We start from the raw sequence: 24227 nt of genomic DNA, 5'->3' as shown, positions 1-24227 counted from the left end.
TTGAATAGGGTTGAATTACCGGCTAAAATAAAATCAGGAAGGTGCCGTTCAATGAGGAATAATTAATTTAAAAGTAATAAAAAATAGAATTTATTCGTTTATATTCTGTAAGGAATGTTTGGACAGCGAAGCACGCATCCCTGTGGCTGAATCCCAAAGTGGACGCCCCGAACGAAAGAATTGCAGGTTCTGTCAAGTCCAGGCCAATTCTTCGAAAAGGTATCTCCAACAATCTTTTTCTCAACGCAGCAAAGCGGCGGCAAGATAGAAGAAAGTGCTGTATCGTCTCCTCCTCCTCACAAAAAGAACAAAGGGGAGAGGGAACCAAACCCGATCTGTATAAATAGAAATTTAGGGAGGGAATGCGGCAGCGTAATTTGGTGAGGCAGACCTCAAGCATCTTTGTGTAACAAGATTCGCTATGCCAGGGAAATGCCAGGTGTTTATACTCTGGAGAAGCTGTCAAATGTGGGTTTGATAAGGCTGATCTAATTGATCTCATCCGAAACCTTGCCGCCGTGATCTGTGCTGTCACTGGTAGAATAGGGAGAACAGGGCCGGCTAGTGATGCATGTGCCAGTGAATCGGCAGTTCCATTAAAAAACAAACCTTTATGACCAGGCACCCAAATCAAATGAATGCATTGCACATGGGCAGGAACTAGTAAGTGGAAGAGTTTTAGCATGGGTGACTCATTAGTAGCGGTAAGGCAAGAGCATGCAGAAAGGGAGTCAGTAAGAATAGCAGCCGTTGTAATCATTTGGTCTAATTTACGCAAAGCTAGGATTACTGCTAACAACTCGGCCGGAAAAATAGGCACAAAATCAGACAATCTTAAAGAAAAAGACCAGTCGAGCGCAGGACAAAATATTACAATGCCAGCTTTTTCCTCGCACTGTGAGGCATCTGTTGCAATGATAATGTTTGTTTCTAGGGTGCTTAGATGCTTTTCCCGGCTATTTATCATTATCTTCATCTTCTGCATATTAATATTAAACCCCACTCTTACACTCTCTCTGTTAAGGTCTCCAATCATTTGTTGTAGCTCGTCTCCATTGTTGTTGAATAGAACAATGTCATCGGCAAACCGAAGGTTGCTGAGATATTTGCCATCGATCTTTACTCCTAAGCCTTCCCAGTTTAATAGCTTGAATTCTTCTAAGCGCGCAGTGAATAGCTTTGGGGAAATTGTCTCCCTGTCTGACCCCTTTCTCTATAGGTATCTCTCTGCTTTTCTTCTGTAGAATTAAGGTAGCTGTAGAACCTCTGTAGATATTCTTACGCGAAGGACGAGTCAGTAAGACGAGAAACTATTTACAGATTATATTTACAACAATGGTTACAGCGCTGACTAGTTAGATTCACAGCGCGAGCCCAGTTCGTTCTTCCTCCTCTTGTCTAGAGTGATGGCGCCCACGCGCCTCGTTCAAACAAACAAATACCACACGCATGTAGCATTATTTTCCAAGCTTTTTACGTAAGTGTTCTGTACTCCTTGATTACTCAGTGCCTCTATGACTGCTGGTATCTCTACTGCATCAAATGCATTTTCGTAATCTATATAAGCCACATAGAGAGGCTTATTGTACTCTGCAGATTTCGCGATAACCTGATTGATGACATGGATGTGATCCATTGTAAAGTATCTCTTCCTGAAGCCAGCCTGTTCCCTTGGTTGACAAAATCCAGTGTTGCCCTTATTCTCTTGGAGATTATTTTGGTAAATATTTTATATAATACTGGGAGCAAGCTATGGTCCTATAATTTTTCAATTCTTTAACGTCTCCTTTTTTGTGGATTAGTATAATATCTGCATTGTTCCAGTTTTCTGGGACCCATTGCAGTCGGTAGACACTTCGTATAAAGAGCCGCCAGTTTTCCAAGCATTATGTCTCCTCCATCTCTGATTAAATCGACTGTTATTCCACCTTCTCCTCCCGCTCTTCATCGTTTCATGTCTTCCAGGCCCTTCTGATCTCATCGCTAGTTATAGGAGTTTCTGTATCCTGTTCATTACTGTTTCTAAGTGAGGTATCGTGACTCCTCTGGGTACTGTATACAGGTCAGCTTAGAATTTTTCCGCTGTTTTTACTATATCTTCGAGATTGCTGATGATATTCCCCTTCTTATCTTTTAGTGCATACATCATGGTTTGTCCTATGCCAGGTTTATATTTTACTGATTTCAGGCTGCGTTCATTTTTTACGGCTTCTCCAGTGTTTCTCGTGTTGTAGTTTCGAATATCAGTTATTTTCGCCTTGTTTATCAGTTTTGACAGTTCCGCGAATTGTGTAACGCTGTGCGGCCGCCAGTCCCATACATCCGCGTAGAGCGCAGGACTCTGCGACTCTAGACGTACTGCGCTCACCGCGAAAGGTTAGAAAAACACCCACATAAGCACAGCAGAGAAGTGGCTACGTGAGGCGGTTCAACCGATAACTGTAGAAGCGTCATTCAAAGCAAGTAATTATTCTCCACTTTCGGCGGCGTTTTCTCTACTTCCTTTTAAAATAAAAAGATGCTGATCCATAAATATTCTCATAAACAACAGTTAACATATTTATTATTCGCTTTTGCTTGCAGTTTGGTTGTTGCCTTGGCTCTCTCCCTTAGTAGATGGCTTAATTTCTTAACTCCTTGCGATTTTTGTTTCCAGTTGCCAATTTTGCACGAAAAGTGCTATACAATTAGGGGAAAACAGATGAGGTAACGGGCGACAGCCATCTTGCTTATGGGTTTAAGGGTTATTGCAGGGTTTCATGATGGACGCTCTTTCACATTATTTTATTTCCCACCTTATCTAACCCATATCACGTGTATGTGGTTCCGTGTATATACTGTTACTCAGTACAGACCAGCTGAGTAACAGCCGCATCCCTCTCCTGGTCCCAGGATCAGCCTAAACAAAGAAGCTTGAACTAACAAAAGCAACAGTTATGCGCATGACGGTTGAATAGATCGTGACAACTGAACGTATCTCGAGTTAATCGCGCAGGTGCGGAATTCACGAGAAAACTGTCCTTCACATTACAAGAGGTGCCGATAACTACCGCCATCTAAAAGGAGTGAAACGGGCAGTATAATGCTGACCGATGAACAGTTGTCAAGTCTCAACATTGATCTGGCGGCGCTTTAGGAATGTGCGAGGAGTGGTGGCGTGGGTGGGGAGGGGGGGGGAGGTATGCCACTTAATTTCGGGGGGGGCCCGGCCCCCCCCCCCCCCCCCCCCTGGGTACGTGCCTGCTTCAGCAGCAGACTAAATGAACTTGTCCACTAGGCGGACTCTATACAGAATACTTTCCCAGTTTTCTGCAAGCCCGTCACTGAAGGGGCCGTTCTCATTGGTCTTCGTCGTTCACGGCTCGCTTTTCATCTCCCGCTCCCCGGTCTCTCTTTCATTTTTCGCTGTGCTCGTTCTCTTGGTTACACCACCGACGCTAATGCTCGCAGTAGCAAAGTGTGCCTTGCGCCGTAAGACGACCTTTAGAGCTGCGCTATGAATAAAAAAAATTCCTGCCGATTATGATATTCCCTAATCCGAAATTGTAACGCAGCTCTAGGCGTATTTTAATTTGCTGATATATTGGTTGGCGCGGACAATTTATCTCGTGCGGCACTTTCCAAACGGAGCGAAGTGTGGCGCGTCTGCATCGCTCATCGGGAGATCACGAACGCTTGGGTGAGGCATGGGTGCAATTCACAAAAGCCGCAGCCCTTTGTCTTCATAGAGACGATGTGCGCTACTCTGGTGCCGTATTGTGGCCATCTGCGCGCCAGCCCGTCTTGCGCGGCAATACACTTTTAAAGCGAAGCTTTCTTTGCCTCTTCCTTCGACTTTGCCTCTTCCTCTTCCTTCTACTGCTGCTGCTGCTGCTGTCTAGCACACCGCGTCCGGGGGTGCATCAGAGCGTGTGTATACATGCCAGGAGGGCGGCAGGGAGTAAAATCGACGTGAGAAACTCGTTTGGACCTTTCCACACCGCCGAATGAGCACAAGCTCTACTAGCGTGGTTGTCACCACGCTAGCCTCTTCACAGCTGAAATTATCAGATACTCCCGCAAAACCATTCCAGAAATTGCAGCGCTTACCTTTCTACATACGTGCAAATCCAGAGGGAAGTTAGATAAAATGTTCAAGGCAGAAAGCTGGCCTAGTTGGTGTGTCATCATTATTCTAAAAACTAGCGCAAAATAGCAGGGACAAAGACAGAGAAGACGACAGGACGATAAAAGGAGAAACGACGACAGGAGAAAGCTAAAATGGCACAGAGGAGGAAGAAAGGAGGCACAGAACGGGTAGAACCGACGCAGTGGCGAAAAGAGTGAGTAACCGCCTTGCCACTCTTCGCTCGCAGTTCCCATTCCAGGAGAGGGGTGGGGGTAAGATTGGGAAAAGGTGACGTGAGAAGGCAAGGAAACGCTACTATTATAGACACGACAGCGATTGCAGCGGAACCATATCAATATAAGTTCAAGGTACGGTAGGGTACGTTTCTTCTATTTCTGAAAAAATAAACACCATGAAAATTTATCAAGTGCACAACTTACGCAGGGCATACAGAGTCAGACCCGCATCAAAGCGCACCTAGAGGTCTAGGCGACACAACGCAAGTGGTCACACGTCAAATCAACACTTCTGTGGCCGCCGCGGTAGCTTTACGGCTGTGGCATTACTCGAGGTCATGCGTTTGATCCCGACCGCGGCAGCCGCGTTTAGACGGGGGCGAAAAAAAAAAATGCTCGTGCACTTAAATTTAGGGACACGTTAGCGAACAACACGGTATCAAAATTAATCTGGAGTCCGCCACTGCGGCGTGCCTTATAATCCGATTGCGGTGCAGCCCCATAATGCGAATAAAGTTTAATACTTCTGCCCCGATGCGATGTGCCATATGAGGCAACGACAGTGCTCAGCCCTCCCAGAGGTTATGAAGTATGGCGCACAACAACGCCTCAAGCAAACACGCCCCCTGTGAGTTCGGTGTACAACGCCGACAACAAACAGCAGGGGTGCACCGAAGGTAACGTTTAACGTCAGCTGACCAACCACGTTTTGGACTAAGACTTGATGAAATTATATATTCGGCATTGACATCACCATTTAACTCGCGGACAACTTGCTGTGGTTATGGAGGGAAAGCTACAGAGGCAAAGCGCGCACAAGTGAGAGCGCTTCGGAACATAATCCGGCGTTTTCATCCACGTTAGTTTAAGCTGGAGAAGAGAAAGCATAAACACCTTATCAGCAGCAGTTAAATAAGACAAAACAAACCAATGAATGTAAAGGTTTACTAATTTTGTGGCGTTTCCCTTCCGCGTCAGGGCGAAAAATCGTCGAAATCATCGCACCTGGAAGCTGTGTCAATTCAACGTCTGTTCCGAGCAACCAAAATCACTGTCAAACGCTGGCGCACTACTTAGCGCGGTATAACTCATATGCAGAAGTTCCAGCCCCGTAGCTTTCCCTTCATAGCCACAGAAAGTTGTCCGCGAGTATAGTTATCATCAATTAATGCGAACAGCACAGAAAGCTTTGCTTACGGTGATTCTCACAGTGCGTGGTATCGGTAGAATTTTTCAAGCGAAGCTTGTATTGGCTCACAAGTGGCGTCGTCGCGGTCACGCCAAAAAATAAAATGAAACTTTCTCCCAGAGCACAAAAGCTGCGGGAAATGGCGCTTTGATGAGTTGACAGCTGCGCCAGCGCCGCGGCGTGAGTCATTAGCGAGCATGCCAGCTGCATAGGCGCGCGCCCACGTTCAGCACGCAACCAATCAGAGCCGTTTCGCATCCACGGGGAGAAAAGGGTTGGGTAAGTTTTAGCGCGGGCTACGCCTCTTTGTTTTCGTTCAGTTCAGTCTCGGAAAACAAATATTACGGCCGCGCGCTGTGCGTTCCCTCGAGGAAAGGGCAACCTTCGACGAGCGGTGGCGAGAACTCGCCTGCAAGAGGGTTCGCCGTCGGCGCGTCAATCCAGCCGTTAGAGCCATCTGAGCCCAGGCAATCCAACAGCAACGAGAAGATCCCGAGCTGAGGGAGTGGGAGTCCGGAGCAATACGGGGTCGTTACCTGTGGCTTACTTAACCTTGACGAAGGTCAGGTGCACGCTGGACAAGCGAAAGGGGAAGGGTTGGTCATTTTTCGTCTCACGCTTTCGTTCCACCAACAACGAGAGCGGCGCTTCGTCACGAGGAATTGGAGCCATCGGTGTCAGCGGCAACACCCAAGGGAGCGTCACGCCATCGCCACTCTATTATGCGAAGCATACTAGCCGCACAACCACGCTCTTCCTTGCTGCGCCGCGCGCGGCCACGTAGCTACCATATGACGACATAACAGCTGCAAAGCGGACGCTTAAGCTTCGCCTTCAAGAGTGGAACGCGACAGCGTTCCCGTCGACCCGCCAAGGCATAGAGTTTCTCACTACATTACCTAGAGGGAAATCTGGCGCTGCTGCGCTGCGGTATGCATGGGAATGCCGGTATATTGTGGATTCGGATTGGCATCGTTCTCGTAGAGACAGGACACCTTGAAGACGTGCTTGGGAAGTACTGTTCCTTCTGTCACAATGACTCATTTTCTACTAGAACAGCACGCAAAAAGCTGCTTTAGCTTTATTATTATGCGAAAACATGTTTTGTTTAACTATGAGAACTTGTTATTGTGTGTACGACTACATGTTTCGTAAGAAGTATTGGCGGGCCGCTAAAATTGGAGGACAGACGACAAGGTTCGCGCTCGCTTTGAAACAGTTGGTCGTCTGTTCTTGCTTTTCTTCGCTTTGTGATGCATCATGGGTGAGCGAAGATGTAATATGCGTGAATGGAAACATTTTATGAAGATTTTACTTTGAGAACGCGTTGTTTGCGTAGCCATATCCACGTTTTAGACGAAGCCTCTTACAACACCAGCCAACACGAGCCTCGCAGACACATATACCATCATTCCCATGACGGCACGATGCCCCCTTAAGAAACTCCCATAGACGGTGGCGCCAGATTACCCTCTAGGTGTTATAGTGAGAAACTCTATGCGCCAAGGGGTGTAAGACAATGGGCTACGGCGCAGCGACTACGCGCCCCGCATCGGACGCGGTGAGCGTCGAGCAACGCAGCGTTCGGCGCGACAAAGAAATGTGCGCCTGAGCAAGCGACGCACGCCTGAGCTTAGAAACAGCTCGTTTCTAAGGCAACACCGCGTTCACTAGAGGCGCTTTTGTACCGCTTTGAAGCATCGAACTCGTGGCTCAGTGGAAGTAAGTAGGTATTGTATGAAACTGTATGCCGCTAGCAAGCCACTCACGTTTTATGGTTCACACTATAGTCGGATACAACTTTAGAAAAAAGAGGAGGCCCCGCCCAGATGACCGAAGCGGCGAAGTCACCGGCCGTCCGGCGCATGACGTCGGTCCAGAGTGCACGCCCATTGGTGGATGTCGTGTGCATCCACCTCGGAGGAGTAAACGCCCCCTTTTTTCTAAAGTTGTATCCGACTATAGTATGGTTGATAGAAAAGAAAAAAAAACTCGTGGCTGAGTGGTAACGTCTCCATCTCACACTTCGGAAACCTTGGTTCGATTCCCACCCAGCCCATCTTGTTTTAAAGGGAAGCTTCATTTCTGTGGCTAGGCGAAACGAAAATTTGTCCGTCCGCACCTGTGTACAGAAAACTTTCATCAGCAGCAATGGCTCGATCATCGGCGTCGTCTTCTACAGCTAGCTCTTTGGCACCCCTCGGCGTAACCGCGGGAACGCGCTCATGCCCCTGCCCCGCGTTCGTCGTCGTCTTCCACAGCTGGCTCCGCTGCTGCTCATCATTCCAAATAGTATATCACTTATGTCGTCGTGATGGGGAGGCTGCATTTACGGTGTTATGAATCATTGTTTAAGGGGGTGTGAGCCATTGATTGTCTTACTGGACGCACAGCTTTAATTTTGAAGCAATTTAATTTTGATGAATCGCAAGCGTCAATGGTGGGCGGATGTTGCCAAACACGCTGCCGAGCAAACTCGACACATCGAACGCAGGCGACAACGGCCGACAGCGGGCATACCGTCACTGACGTCGTTCTCTCCGTCGCAGCCGAGCGTATGTCACCACCTCATTAAGAAACACAAAGGCGTAACCAATAATTGAGAAAGATTTTTATGCACCGCCGGGAGTAACCAACTGTAAACACCGGGACCGCTCGTTTCAGCTTCGCTGGTTAACCATCCGTACGGAGTACTTGGGCGGTGATTCTTTCAATGGCAGCGCATTCGCTCGCTCTCAACGGAAGCCGCTGGTACGCATTGGTTCAATGACTTGCCGTGACGTGACGGTACCCAGATGGTACGACGGTTTACATGCGACTGACTGCTTGCGTCACGAGTGCGCCGGAGCACCCGCCGCTGCGGTTCCGGTAAAGAAGCGGTAGACTCTCCATCGATCTCTTATACCACGCGTCTGTCAGGTTTCTACCTCCGTGCCCGTTCTTTTCTAGCTTCTCTTCATCCCGGTGCGGCGCTTTCTGCGTTTTCAAAATGCTGCAACGGTGCTCGCCGGATCGGTAGCTTAGGCGTTGGCGTCGAGGCATACTACGACACGTTTGTTCGCCTTTCGCAGCGGTAATTTTGCTGATTTTGCTGATTCCGTCATCGCTAAGTCTCATATCAAGCTGAGGTCAAATCATTAGGTACGTTTTGTCGCAATTATGGAAACCAGCGGTTTCTTTTCATGCTGCCAGGAATACAGATCAAGGAGGTTTAAAAAAAATTGCTGGAGTGCAGGTGACGTCTCAAAAGTGAAATCCAACCACTGCCATCTTACAATAGGCAAGAAGTAACGTTAGCAAATAGTGGAGAATATACGAGGCGCTTTCTTCCCACTCCATGATATTTAGGATGCTTAATTGAGCCTTACAGATATTGTTGGATGTCTTTATTTCTGTAACTGATTTCAGAAGGGAGCCAAAACGTTCTTTTTTTCATGTATTGGGGCAAAATATCAATGCGCAGCCAAAGGCAATGTGTTAGTAAATAATTTCGAGCTTTTATTTTCAAATACCCCTAGCATTTGCAATACCTGGCGAAAAATACCTGATCTGTGAGAAGTTCAAGCTGTCGCGGCCTTCCTTCAGATGAAAAGTATAGGCAAGCTCGCGCTTCACCGGTACTGGTAAGAAACTACAGCGGCTGCCACTCCAGATTATTTTAAAGCTAGAGCTTTACTGGCCGCGAACTTGCGATCTCGCCGTGGCGGTACTCCGAGGAGGAACATGACGTCACAACACGCTTCTCGCCGCGGATATTTCTCTCTCGCTCTCGCTCCCTAGTCACTACTGCGCATGCGCCACTGGTAGCACCGCTGCGCCGCGCCGCGTCTTTCCGCCACCGCCGTTTGGTATGATGTCCCACCGTGTTCCTCGTCGTTGCGCTCGCCTCCGCTCGCTTCGCCAGCTGCATCGCATGCCTGATAATATGTCGGAGGATTGAAAAGGAGAGCTCACGTGCGCCGCAACCACAATTGAGGCGGCAGTAGGGACGGCGACAATTCTGATAAGTAGGAGGAGGCCTGGAATCGACATGGGAACGAGATGAAGAGGAAATGAATTGCCCAGGAAACAGACGAACAGCGCGCCGAACGACTGGCTAAACACCGCAACATAGCTAAAAAACCAGACTAACCTGGACTTGCAATCAAGATTAACCAAGGCTAAGCATGCTATGCCTTAGCTTTCGCTGCGTATATCCTGACATAGCCGAGCTAAGCCGCTGCCATTTTTTAAAACCTCCTTGATACAGACATGGCACCGAGCCGTAAAAGTGGTTCGATTTTTACTTAGCAGGTGGCGCCACAGCATTAGCATTGGTGATGCGCTGATGGTGCGGAACGCTGTAAAGCCTAATTATTCAATGCATCATTATTTGACTATACCGCTCTCGTATGGTACGTGATGACGGCAGTGAGCTAGTGCCAAGTTGACGCCGAGCAGATGCTGTGGCGCAAGTGACATTTGTAAAGGCATTCTCCCGCACTACTTGTGTTGGAGGCTGCAAGTTAACTGCAGGGAAAGCGCACAGGTAAAGCGAAGCCCTGCTGTCGCATACATGTAGAGGCAGCTAGCTTATGGTTACGGCGTCCAAACATTTTTTTTGCCTCGATCTGCAAAGCATGGATCAGGTATTCAGCATGGCAAGCGGACCCTGAGCAGATGACGCAGTACGGAGGAGCACATCTCGATGGTCATTCAGGCTTTCTGTTGGCTAAGAATTTGTGTAACTTCCACATTGCTGCAACCAACCAGCGATTTTACTCTTTGGCGCCGACGTCGCATCCGTTAGATCAGCTATAGGGAGTCAATCGTGGACCCCTGCATAAAAGGCTTTCGTGTTAAAAAAAATGCTCTCACATAGAAACGTACTGGTTGTTCTTCCATATTTTACTGTATTATCGACACCCGCCCTTACGAGCAATCTCTACAACATCGGCGACAATTGAGACATTGAAATACTCAAAACCCAGTGCTGACAGCAAGCCTGGAGGGGCATGCCCCTTCACGTAGCAGCAAGCACCAACCAAAAATACTATGCGTTTCAAGAAAATCGCAAATGATCTGTGAGTGATATATGAACGTGGAAAGAAATTGATGTTGGGAACTTCTATCTTAGCGCTGGACGTAATCAGACACCACGGCACGTGTGCTGTAATTATATGTCGAAGTCATCAGTGAATATTTCGAAAGACGTAGGAGCCGACACCACAATCTTTGTAGGAGCTGCAGTCGTTTGTGTAGGCAGCACCATATATGATTTTGACAGGTATGTGCAACGTCTACTTTGTTGTCCTGTGTCTCACGCTTTTTGTATACCGTGAATATGTACAAAGATGCTTAAATCAATATGCTGCAGTACGTGATGCGGCGGCGTAGCCTCATGGCAAACATGAGATACGTTGTTAGGGGCATATTTGTATCTTTACTAACAAAGAAGAGCGCTAGAATTTTTGTATTCGTAGTGCTAAGCGAAAAGCAGGAAGCCATGGAAACAACCGGCGAATCTCGTTGAAATTCATGTGCTTTGGTAGACCTGCTTCAGCACATTATCTTAGAGTGGGGCTGAAAACCGCAGATTACCAAAAATCTGTGCAACTGGGGCAGGCGATATGTCTTTCCCTGGGAAATAAAACAAGCTGCCCAGTCTATTAGGCTAGTCGTGCACTAAATCTGTATTAGATCAATGTTAGAGCATGTTAATAGGAGGCGTTTTTGGGTAGATCAGTAAAGGAAGATAAGAAAGCGAAAGGAAAGCCTCGAGGTACAGTCTAATCTAGAATTTCTGAATGCATTGTATTAGCAACATTTTATGCGTGAATTGACGCATTGCTCAAAACGGGGAAGCCTGATTCCTTTTCTTGTTGTTTAAAAACTGCTTGAATGTTATTAGCCTACTAGATATTATTTTGAGGAAATGTGCTACGTATTGACAATATCTCTAAGCCTTTACATGAACTTTCTTCATCCAACAATGGAGATAAACTGTTTGCCTATGCAATTTAATAATCCAAACAGTGGGGATTTTTTAAGTCGAGCACATTAAAGCTTTTTGCTATTGAGAATAAAAATGTGGCTAAATACAAGTACAGACAACGACTTCCTCTTATAGAGTGGTTGAGCGGCAGGCCAAGGACTGTGTCAGCGCCCGTAACTACTACTTGGTGGTAACTGCTACATTCCACTTAGGTTTCTACTATATGCCATGTACGCTGCGAGAGGCATGATCATGCGTGGTCTCACTCCAGTGAAGGCATGTGAAGTTTTTTCGAAAGATGGTGGTCAACTCGGGCATAGAGCGATTCCGTCTGTATTGTATTTAGCTTTCATGTGCCTCGTATTCCGCGCATCTGTTTTCATCATGTTCTGACGGTTGTACTTGCAGTGATGGAAGTGTATTTTCTAATATATTGAACCATAGTCATTTATTCAACTTTGTGTTGAAATTTTAAAAGGTGGTCACCCTGTAATGGCCAGGAAAGCCAGCAGTATGTGCGAAAAATACGATTGAGGTCCAGTACACTTGTTGGAATAGTCATGAGGCGAAGCCTTCATCCAGCGGTGAAAAATTCCATAAAAGTAACAGCGATGTGTAAATTTGATCCGCATTTAATTTGATGCAGCACGGACTCCTATGCCAAGTTTGTTTATGCAATACAGAGGCCACAACTTTAGTGCCATGTAATGTATACATAGGTCGGTGAGCTCAAGATTCAGCTCACTAGCACTTGGACTGGACCGTGAGACTGAGTTCGTGTGAGCGCGGCCGAGGAGAGTTTTGAGGAGCTGCATACGCATGTCATTAAACCGCATTATGGAATAAACGATTGAGCAGTTGCATCTCGCAATCTAGCAAAGATTAGATCCAGATACACAAATGTCATGCGGTATTTGTATATCTTGAAAGTTGCATGATAGTTTATATTTAACATAGACAGTAATGACAGGATATGGTTATGCGAGTTTCTGCAATGATACATGCACTTGAAAAGTTATGAACGATTTTGCTTCTCCCTTGTTGAGCATGGCTTGTGCCTCGTGATACCTCTGCACACTTATTAGTTGTGGACGGGCAAGAACCATTTGCCTTTGAAAGGACGCTCTCATTGGGGGGATTGAATGCAACTGGCTGACTTCACTGCATGGTTTTGTATTGCTTTTGCTAATGTCTTGACTACTGTTTAGAAATATAGAGTGCTTGTTTTCTTAGCACATTGTTGCATGTGTTTAAAGGAGGTAGAGAGAGAGATCAAGTTAAGGCTGGGATGTTGGAGGCGAAATAGTTTCTTAGGATATTTTGCTATGTTACGAGCAAAAAAAAAGATTCAATGGGCTGAAGAGCATGATGCAATTACCTTTTAAAGTTAGGGTTATCACAGGTTTAACACATGTACAGTAAGGATAGAAAGTCTGCTACATATTGAAGGTTTATTGGTTTCCATGCAGAAATTTAGTTTTTTACATAAATTTAGATAGAACTGTTCAAATCATACTTATCGTGCATTCACAATCTGAAAACAATTTGACGGTGCATTTTAGTCAGTCAAAATGTTAAATATGTTGCTGTAAAAAATTCATTCCGTTATATAGTTTGCGCGTTCGCATAGCGAGCTTGATAGGCAATCGCGTCTTGCAGCGGAAGTAACAGAACCTCTAAATGCGACGCTGAATTCGCCGGGAAAAATCCGCGTGAGGGTCGACACGAAGAAAGTGCAACTAAATGGTCGCGCGTGTAAAGCAACGCTGAAACGTTGGATATCATGCTGTCGCGTCATATATTTCTGCACCACAGCAATTTGACCCTAGTTGCATCTATGAATTGCTCCGTCCGTAAAAGTATACCGTGATACAACTGTGGCGTTTTCGTATGTGGCGAGTAACTTGGACGCAACAAACCGATAAAATGGGACGACATCCGAAGGTCATCTCTCTCTTGAGGAACTCGTCGTAGCATTCACAACTCACAGCGCGTGTGAATAACCGACAAGCACGCAAGAATACGTAATATCAGCACCCGAAGCCAACGTGAAAATAAATACGTCGCTTGATTAGAAACGTTCCGTGTCAAAAAAAAAAAAACGCACAGAAACCACAGAAATGACCTACGAGTTTTCATGTACCTTGCTTGTGTATCGGTGCTGATGGTACATGCCGCAAGCGCAATGCACGGCTTCACTCAATTAGTTGCGCCGTTCAAGGCTTGTTGAGCGACAGTCACGGTTTCCCAAAGCAAACCGCGATATAGCTCTCGCTGTTCTCGCTGCTCAATTTCGACGAAAAATCGCAGCGATCGCTCTGACCGAAGAAGAGTTCCGTTTGTATTCTAGCAATGCTTCCGCAGTGTATGACTTTTTATTCATTTAGTGCCCGTCTCACATTATGCGATTTTCGTCTCACCAGAAGTGCAATTTCTTCCGGATGCAATACGCAATATGGTGCATCGGAAGGCACACCAGCAGCTCTGGCTGACACGTTGCCACGACCTGTAGGCCCTATAACTGCTGTGGAGCAAAGCAAGCTTCGCACCGCTCTCACTAGAGGGCCGACAAACACGTGACGTAGTCCACCGGAAAGAACGTACAAGAATTGTTTGAAAAATGCTTGATACAACTGGCCTTTTGAGTACGTTTTCTAAGCGTATTCGAAGTCAGATTCGAACTGTTTGGAGAAAAATCTCATCAAGACGTACAAATTTGCCAGAGAGCTGTTTAATCTGTTCTACCTCTAAAGACGACGCTTTTAAGATCCTGCGTGTTACCTGCGAACAAGCTCCCTTGCGTGTCATCCTCCTGATCATTTAAGCCCAAACGTGCTCTCTTCTCCAAGGCTCCGGGTTCTCTTTAAATTATTTGCTAGCCATCAGAGGATACAATGCGATGAGCACGCTCGTTCACTAGGCCTCGATGACGACCTGCCCAGTGTCCCATTTATATGGCCAGATGTATATCCTCTATAAGCTCGTTCAGCTGAGCATTCCACGGAACGTCGGGCTCGAATCAAAGAGGCCGGTGAATGCCGCGCGCTCCTTCGGACTCGCTCATGCGTGTTTCTACGTGCAGATGCAAATCCTATCCGACAATCACTACCTTCACTAATGACGGAATGATGCGATTATGCGTCACACTGACCACAGAAAATGCCACCACAACTGTTAGATCTGCGAGATGCATCCTCGCATGGTACACATTTACCTGGCGATTTCTCCTCATCCATCATTATGACACGAGCCAAGAATACCTTGCACAAGAACGAGCTGGCCCGCACAAACCGAATACTTGCACCATACTGGCACAGGTCGCCTGGAGGCGCCACTTCCTCAAACAAAGACAACTCGCAGTAGAGTCTTCATATGATAAAGCTTTCTTTTCTTGTCTTCTTCCACTGGGAAACATACAAAGCCACTTTGTATGACAGCGTTCCTCACAGAAAACACCTGGATTTCTCTACTGATAGCAGAAATCTGGAATCCTCTGCAGAAAATTACAATCTGAGCTCTCAGTCACTGCGTCACAAGAATTTTGTGCAAGGGACATGATAGTATTTGAATTCTAATCCCTCGTCCAAACTCTGAAGGTGTCAACAGTGCAAAAAATTATTAGGGCCACGAAAATGTTTAATGTACACCTAGATAAAGTGATCAGTGTGTGCGGGAGCGAGCTAGTAATCGCTAGCGGGATTACTTGCTCTTTCCTATGACATTCTCGCAGAACCTCGGTGACGAGTATTTCTGTCCCCTTTCTGTGCCATGACTATTTAGCGCAACTTGGGGAATTCCCGCAGTAATATAGCGAAGCTTTGCATCTAATGAAATGTACAGTACCTTTGTATCTGCACTCACAAAATACGGATAAACGCAGGCGCTCTAGCTCCAACATATTCCAACCTGTTTGTCCCATTTCTGCCATTAACCTTCCAAGGTTGGCGACAAATTTTTGGGCCACACCAACTTCACCGTTGCGTCACGCGGACTTCATGAAAACGGCGATAACTCGCCACGTCAAAGTGATGTACATGACCTCTATTTGCTCGGATATATATATACGTGTGCGTGTGTGTGTGTGTGCGTGTGTGTGTATTTTGGCATAATTGTAGAGTGATCTCACTCCGAAAGGAATAGAAGATGGCTGCCTGCTAATTGCTTCGCCACGAGGTACTCGGAGCTGCCGTAGAGAATTGGTTCCTTTACTAATAATCAATAATTTTCCGTAGCAGTATAACGTTGTGGAGCCCCTCCAGCACCTATACGACATCGCTCTACGAACTCTCTGCTGAGGATTCGGTTTATCGGCATCTTTTTTTTTCTCTCTCATCGTTTCAGACCGCCGCGATTTTCGACCAGCCGCCACAATCTCAGCAAGGGGAAGCGAACCAATCACAGACGCCGGCACCCTTCTCCTCCAACGGCTATCTGCTCTCACTGCGCCAGCTCAGCACCACCGAAACCGTTTCCACTTACGTGCTCCTCACCTCTTGTGAGATAATTACATAAGAAAAAGCCATCAAAGTAGGCAATGATATTCGCGTTAAAAGCACACTAAAATGTCCTCCTAATAACGAGAAGAGCGCTTGACTCATCTGTTCAAACAACGCTGTGAGCCCTTGACCGCTACTTGCGGCGGGGGTTGCGTAAGTTTGACGTTAGAACATTGAAACAAAATTAAAATGAATTTTCTTTTCTGATATATGGCCCCAGGATTAGCAACGTTTTGCGAAAAGATCAAATTCATGGGTTTGAAAAGTACCAGGGGTACTCCTTAAAATCAACTGGGAATCTGACTACTATAATGCGAGAAGTACCGAAGTGCTTTTCATGATAGTTAGCTTAAGGAAATCAATATGTCACCGGAGCCTTTACTTTTCTTCCTGATTTTTATTGCAGAGTCTCTGAAGAACGACCAAGACCACATATGGCTCCTCGAAACATCCTATAGACGGAGACTCTACGCCAGGGAGGCCTGCAGTATTGAGTCGGCTTGCCGACACAATGCCGACTACACGGTGCATCTGCTTTCTACAGGAAACATCAGCTCCTCTGACTGTCCTTACCATCGCCTACTTTCGAAATTGCCGAATTTTCGCTCGGCGTGGCTCAATGCGAGTAAAGAGCTCGCGGGGACTCCGTTGGCCCCACTACATGCCAAAGGCGGAGCGCTAAATCGGAGTCTTCATAAAGTGGTACATCTGAGTGACTTTCTGCGCTATGTCGTGCTCTGGAAGCGTGGCGGTGTATATTTGGATACGGACGTGATTGTAATGAAGTCACTGAGAGGAATAAGGAATAGCATCGTCTTCGAGAACAAATATGGGAATGTGGCTAATGGTATACTATTCTTCGATAAGCAGCATCCCGCGCTCGGAGCGCTCATCGATCAATGCGCGCTCGCATACAATCCAGTTATTCGGGTCACGTGTGGGCCCCTTTTGACGTCGCTGCTGGCTTCAGACGCCGTATTTTCTCGACGTGTGAATTTCCTTCATCCCTCCACTTTCTTCGCCGTTTCATATACGTCCTGGAAAGCATTGTACGATCCCTCAAAAGTACAAGAGGTGCTGAGGGCAATAACCATCAGCCACGGCGTTCACGTTTGGAACAAGGCTGGCGAAGAGAAACAAGTGGTAGCCGGATCCGGTTGTGCCGTAGACGTTCTCGCCCGTGCCCATTGTCCGGAAGTCTACAAGTTAGCCTCCTCGGAGAGATACTTTTGAATAAACTTTATGCAGAAATTCTAGCCTACCTTGTGTAGGCGAAGGAATGCCATAGCAATTATTTCTTTTGATACATCCTCTCATGACGAATGCCTTGACACCCCTATGGCCCCTTGTGCGATGCTGGGAACGATTGAACAGGAAATGTGCACATTAAAGCCCCCATTGCAATCATCCGCCAATAAATGTCTTCTGCACTCAAAAATCGCTTGCATTTTTCTGGAATGTGCCTTACTGCTGTTACTTGTCATAGACACGATGCCAAAAGCGGATGATAATAAGGATTTTCATATGTTCCGCAATACACACCATAAGTGCGCCTCCATTTTTCACTTTCTATGAAAGAAGTGGTTTCGCGAAAGAAGGTTTATGAAATAACCTCCTTAGTGAAACATTGCAGGTGGCATGAGCATTAATATGTCACACAAGCGGCCATTCAAGACAGAGCTGCTTCTGCTCTTACAAGAATTTGTCGTAAGCTTGAATAAATATTTTTTAAGAAATGTTACTAGAAGCTGCCAAAGGTTTATTAAATGTTTTCACACTGTTCTCTAACTTCTTAAACACTTCATACCAACATGCTGTTGACTATTGGTCACCGATATTGAATAAAACTATTGATTGACGAACTTTCTTTAAACGATGAATGAGCATGCTTCAAACATTAAAAGCAGGGTTTACTATCTTAATACTTTTTTAGAAAGCTTATAGCAACATTCTACCAACTTTTTATTCTTCGACCTAGAAACATCCTAGTAACATCTTTTTTCAACTTTCTTTACCAATTTTATTTACCAACTTCCTTTACCAATTCTTAAGCTATACACAAAACTCATATTCAACAGCAAATTCTAGCTGAACTAAAGGCCATCGGAGAAGAAAACAAACGGCTTCAGAGGATTACAACAAACTTCGCAGGCGCATTGCGGAACTATATGGCAGTCGTACTGCCACTCAGCAGTCCACACCAATAAGCGCACCCTCATTGACATTATCTGCAGAACGTTCTGAACCCATGATTCTCTCGAAATCTGCAAAATCGACAGAAATCACACAAGTCGAGAAGAAAGTCGATGTATTTCTACACCAGCTGCTAGCAATGCCACAAAAAATCCAGCACCTGACAAGTGTGATCGAAGAAACACGGCTCGCAAAGGATCAGCGACGTAAGAAAGTGAAAACACCGGCGCAACAGGAATAAGTAGAGCAAGCACATCCTGCCGATCCGCGCGTAAGCCAGGATGAACAGCAAAACCAACCGCAGAAATGAAAACCGACTCCTAATCTGGCAGTGCAATTGTCGCAGCTACAAGCGCAAGGAAGGATAATTGAGACAGTACCTACGTAAAGCCTAAACGACGCCAAGCGTAATCGCACGGCAGGAAACAGGCACACACCCAACTCAAGCCGCCTACAACACACTTACCACCACGCCTGAAATCCGCATGGCCACACGTACGGCTAAAACGCTTACAAACATACAAAACACACTAGACAGCAGTAACGTCGGTGACAACTTAATTGAGATCCTACCACTCCAACGAGGCCGAAGGAGACTTCGCATACTGTACATCTACAGCTAACCCAAGCAGAAACAGGCCAAGTTCGACTACTTGACCACCAAAGCGATTGCCATAGCCAAAAACAATAGCCTGCTGATAGTAGGCGACTTCAACGTGGCTCAAAAGCCATGGGGCTACCCAACAGCGACATCAAAACGCACTGCGGATCAGTACATGATACAGCAGCACCGTCTCACTATCCTCACAGACTCTGGATACGCCACATGTCCAGGAAGCAGTGTGTCCCGCCGAGTGACATGGCGTGACCGCGCGCTCAGAACAAGCCAACTGTCACAAAACGGAGCACACTCTGGGGAGGGACCAATGCATACTTGGCACCACATTCAACGTTACGCATGCATTGCGCTCAAGGTAGAAGGCAACACTCACAGATTGGACAGCTTTCCGCAAAGAGTGAGCGGATGACTGTTCAAAAGGTATTACGTATCTCCAACAGTGGGTACGGGAGCTCCAGCAATAAGTAGACAGACATTGAAACAGATCATGCTCTCCACATGCATACGGGCCATAGACCCATACCTTCTTCACCTGTGGGAAGCACGTCGAGGCTTTGTTAGGAGATGAGTGCCAAAAACATTATCACAAACTGAAGCTACATATAGCGAAACTCACGGCAACCGCGTAATCTTAAGCTGGGGAGCTCAGAACTGTCACAACTAGCGACAACTGTGCCACAAGTTGCAGGGCAATCTTCATCATCATCATCATCATCAGCCTGGTTACGCCCACTGCAGGGCAAAGGCCTCTCCCATATTTCTCCAACAACCCCGGTCATGTACTAATTGTGGCCACGCCGTCCCTGCAAACTTCTTAATCTCATCCGCCCACCTAACTTTCTGCCGCCCCCTGCTACGCTTCCCTTCCCTTGGAATCCAGTCCGTAACCCTTAATGACCATCGGTTATCTTCCCTCCTCATTACATGCCCTGCCCATGCCCATTTCTTTTTCTTGATTTCAACTAAGATGTCATTAACTCGCGTTTGTTCCCTGACCCAATCTGCTCTTTTCTTATCCCTTAACGTTACACCTATCATTCTTCTTTCCATAGCTCGTTGCGTCGTCCTCAATTTGAGTAGAACTCTTTTCGTAAGCCTCCAGGTTTCTGCCCCGTAGGTGAGTACTGGTAAGACACAGCTGTTATATACTTTTCTCTTGAGGGATAATGGTAACCTGCTGTTCATGATCTGAGAATGCCTGCCAAACGCACCCCAGCCCATTCTTATTCTCCTAATTATTTCCGTCTCATGATCCGGATCCGCCGTAACTACCTGCCCCAAGTAGGTGTATTCCCTTACGACTTCCAGTGCCTCGCTGCCTATTGTAAATTGCTGTTGTCTTCCGAGACTGTTAAACATTACTTTAGTTTTCTGCAGATTAATTTTTAGACCCACTCTTCTGCTTTGCCTCTCCAGGTCAGTGAGCATGCATTGCAATTGGTCCCCTGAGTTACTAAGCAAGGCAATATCATCAGCGAATCGCAAGTTACTAAGGTACTCTCCATTAACTTTTATCCCCAATTCTTCCCAATCCAGGTCTCTGAATACCTCCTGTAAACATGCTGTGAATAGCATTGGAGAGATCGTATCTCCCTGCCTGACGCCTTTCTTTATTGGGATTTTGTTGCTTGCTTTATGGAGGACTATGGTGGCTGTGGAGCCGCTATAGATATCTTTCAGTATTTTTACATACGGCTCGTCTACACCCTGATTCCGTAATGCCTCCATGACTGCTGAGGTTTCGACAGAATCAAACGCTTTCTCGTAATCAATGAAGGCTATATATAAGGGTTGGTTATATTCCGCACATTTCTCTATTACCTGATTGATAGTGTGAATATGATCTATTGTTGAGTAGCCTTTACGGAATCCTGCCTGGTCCTTTGCTTGACAGAAGTCTAAGGTGTTCCTGATTCTATTTGCGATTACCTTAGTAAATAGTTTGTAGGCAACGGACAGTAAGCTGATCGGTCTATAATTTTTCAAATCTTTGGCGTCTCCTTTCTTATGAATTAGGATTATGTTAGCGTTTTTCCAAGATTCCGGTACGCTCGAGGTCATGAGGCATTGCGTATACAGGGTGGCCAGTTTCTCTAGAACAATCTGCCCACCATCCTTCAACAAATCTGCTGTTACCTGATCCACCCCAGCTGCCTTCCCCCTTTGCATATCTCCCAAGGCTTTCTTTACTTCTTCCGGCGTTACCTTTGGGACTTCGAATTCCTTTATACTATTTTCCCTTCCATTATCGTCCTGGGTGCCACTGGTACTGTATAAATCTCTATAGAACTCCTCAGCCACTTGAACTATCTCATCCATATTAGTAATGATATTGCCAGCTTTGTCTCTTAACGCATACATCTGATTCTTGCCGATTCCTAGTTTCTTCTTCACTGTTTTTAGGCTTCCTCCGTTCCTGAGAGCATGTTCAATTCTATCCATATTATAATTCCTTATGTCAGCTGTCTTACGCTTGTTGATTAACTTCGAAAGTTCTGCCAGTTCTATTCTAGCTGTAGTGTTAGAGGTTTTCATGCATTGGCGTTTCTTGATCAGATCTTTCGTCTCCTGCGATAGTTTGCTGGTACCCTGCCTAATGGAGTTACCACCGACTTCCATTGCACACTCCTTAATGATGCCCACAAGATTGTCGTTCATTTTTTCAACACTAAGGTCCTCTTCCTGAGTTAAAGCTGAATACCTGTTCTGTAGCTTGATCTGGAATTCTTCTATTTTCCCTCTTACCGCCAACTCATTAATCGGCTTCTTGTGTACTAGTTTCTTCCGTTCCCTCCTCAGGTCTAGGCTAATTCGTGTTCTTACCATCCTGTGGTCACTGCAGCGCACTTTGCCGAGCACGTCCACATCTTGTATGATGCCAGGGTTACCGCAGAGTATGAGGTCTATTTCATTTCTAGTCTCGCCGTTCGGGCTCCTCCACGTCCACTTTCGGCTATCCCGCTTGCGGAAGAAGGTATTCATTATCCTCATATTATTCTGTTCCGCAAACTCTATTAATAACTCTCCCCTGCTATTCCTTGCGCCTGTTCCATAATCCCCCACTGCCTTGTCTCCAGCCTGCTTCTTGCCTACCTTGGCATTAAAGTCGCCTATTAGTATAGTGTATTTAGTTTTCACTCTACCCATCGCCGATTCCACGTCTTCATAGAAGCTTTCGACTTCCTGGTCATCATGACTGGATGTAGGGGCGTAGACTTGTACAATCTTCATTTTGTACCTCTTATTAAGTTTCACAACTAGACTTGCCACCCTCTCGTTAATGCTATAGAATTCCTGTATGTTACCAGCTATATTCTTATTAATCAGGAATCCGACTCCTAGTTCTCTTCTCTCCGGTAAGCCCCTGTAGCACAGGACGTGTCCGCTTTTTAGCACTGTATATGCTTCTTTTGGCCTCCTAACTTCACAGAGCCCTATTATATCCCATTTAGTGCCCTCTAATTCCTCCAATAGCACTGCGAGACTCGCCTCACTAGATAGCGTTCTAGCGTTAAACGTTGCCAGGTTCATATTCCATTGGCGGCCTGTCCGGAGCCAGTGATTCTTAGCACCCTCTGCAGCGTCGCAGGTCTGACCGCCGCCGTGGTCAGTTGCTTCGCAGCTGCTGGGGACTGAGGGCCGGGGTTTGATTGTGTTGTTCATATAGGAGGTTGTGGCCAAGTACTGCACCAGGGTGGCCAATCCTGCTCTGGTGAGGGAGTGCGTTACCGGTTCTGGTCACCGGGATCAGGCCACACTCCAGGCCTGTTTGTGCAATTTTATCAACACGCGGATTTTTTAAAATTTTTTTTAATCCGGTGGAAAATTGCCGGCACCGGGATTCGAACCACGGACCTCTTGCACGCGAGGCGGGTGTTCTACCTCTACGCCACCGCTGCTCATAGGGCAATCTTAGCATGGCCAAAACAGGAACGCTGCTACGCCATGTTCCAGCAATAAGTAGACAGACATTGAAACAGATCATACTTTCCACATGCATACGGGCCATAGACCCATACCCTCTTCACCTGTGGGAAGCACGTCGAGGCTTTGTTAGGAGATGAGTGCCAAAAACATTATCGCAAACTGAAGCTACATATAGCGAAACTCACGGCAACCGCGTAATCTTAAGCTGGGGAGCTCAGAACTGTCACAACTGGCGACAACTGTGCCGCAAGTTACAGGGCAATCTTAGCACGGCCAAAACAGGAACGCTGCTACACCATGTTCTTGACCCCCCCCCCCCCCCCCATAGCAAAGCAGTTAGCGAGCAAACAATCCATCGTATGATCCACAAACATCGGGGTTCTGACGACGGCATCCTGGAGGAGTTTTGGGTGCGGTGCATAGGCGTATCGAAGCCGCACAGGGACAACCTCCCACGTACAGCGGGAGCGACAACCACGACCTCCACAAGCCAATCACTATCTCTGAGGTGCAACAAGCATCCCATGCACTGACACGAAGCACCACCCCAGGCAAGGACAAAACAAGCAAGGACAAATCTTGATGACGGCACCATTCAATCTCTTACTGACCTCTTCAATAATCATTGGCAAGCGGGTACGCTACCAGCAAATTGGAACCACGAGGAGATCGTACTCATTCCTAAGCCAGGAAAACCCTCCAGCTTAGAAAATGTGAGACCAGTATAATACTTCATGCCTAGGCAATTTCCTGGAACATGTCATTCTGGACCGACTTCTACCTTATCTAGAATACAGCGACCTCTTTCCCGAAACAATGTTCGGATTCCAGCCCTACCTTTCTACCCATTCTTCTTCTTTAGAAATTCTTTGAAGGAACCAGTCCTTGAACACATCTGGCCACACAACACCGGAGCGATTCTCGCACTCGACTTCAAAAGTGCTTTCGACAATATGGCTCACCATACCATCTTTACCAACGTAAAGGTACGGACACACTAGCGTCAAAACGCGCGCGGCACGCCGCCGGCGGCAAGAACGCCGCGCGGCAGAGAGGCCACATCGGTTGTGTGCGCGGCGGCCACCGCCGAGTCACGTGACAGCGCTGATCTCGCCTTGTCTCGAACTGCGCGAGCATAGGCGCGACATCGCCGTTGTCGCGCGCTTTTCCCTTGCTCGGAGCAGGCCAGCCCCTCGTCCCTCGTCGTCTACCGCGCTGATCGCGTTGATTCCTGCAATGGCAGATGCAGACGACGATGTTCTGACGACGATGAGCGTTTTGGTCATTGTGTGTTCTCTGCTGTTGCGACGGTGGCGCGCGCAAAAGGCACGTAGACGAAGGTTCTGGGTGCACCCTTGCTGGCGCTACCGAGACGTCGAGGGGCAAGCGAATGTTTTGCTCCGCAGCACACCGCTAAAGCACTCTAAACAAGTGTGCTCACCCCCGCACATTCCTGCCGACGTGAACATTCAGCGGAAGCTCAGA

General features: G+C 46.8%; 1 protein-coding gene across 1 annotated transcript in view; it reads left to right on the top strand.

Annotated features, from left to right (window-relative positions):
- LOC135907279 (lactosylceramide 4-alpha-galactosyltransferase-like) overlaps positions 1–17441 on the top strand; it is a 26815-nt gene extending 9374 nt beyond the window's left edge. The window contains exon 3 of the mRNA XM_065438967.1: positions 16410–17441. Within this exon, the coding sequence (XP_065295039.1) occupies positions 16410–17236 (827 nt within the window). The 3' untranslated portion in view covers positions 17237–17441. The remainder of the gene's footprint in view (positions 1–16409) is intronic.
- The last annotated feature ends 6786 nt before the right edge of the window (positions 17442–24227 follow it).

This window comes from Dermacentor albipictus, chromosome 1 (assembly GCF_038994185.2).
Source record: "Dermacentor albipictus isolate Rhodes 1998 colony chromosome 1, USDA_Dalb.pri_finalv2, whole genome shotgun sequence".
Taxonomy (NCBI): Eukaryota; Metazoa; Arthropoda; class Arachnida; order Ixodida; family Ixodidae; genus Dermacentor; species Dermacentor albipictus.
Note: the sequence above shows the minus strand (reverse complement) of the source record. Positions and strands in the feature narration are given on the sequence as shown.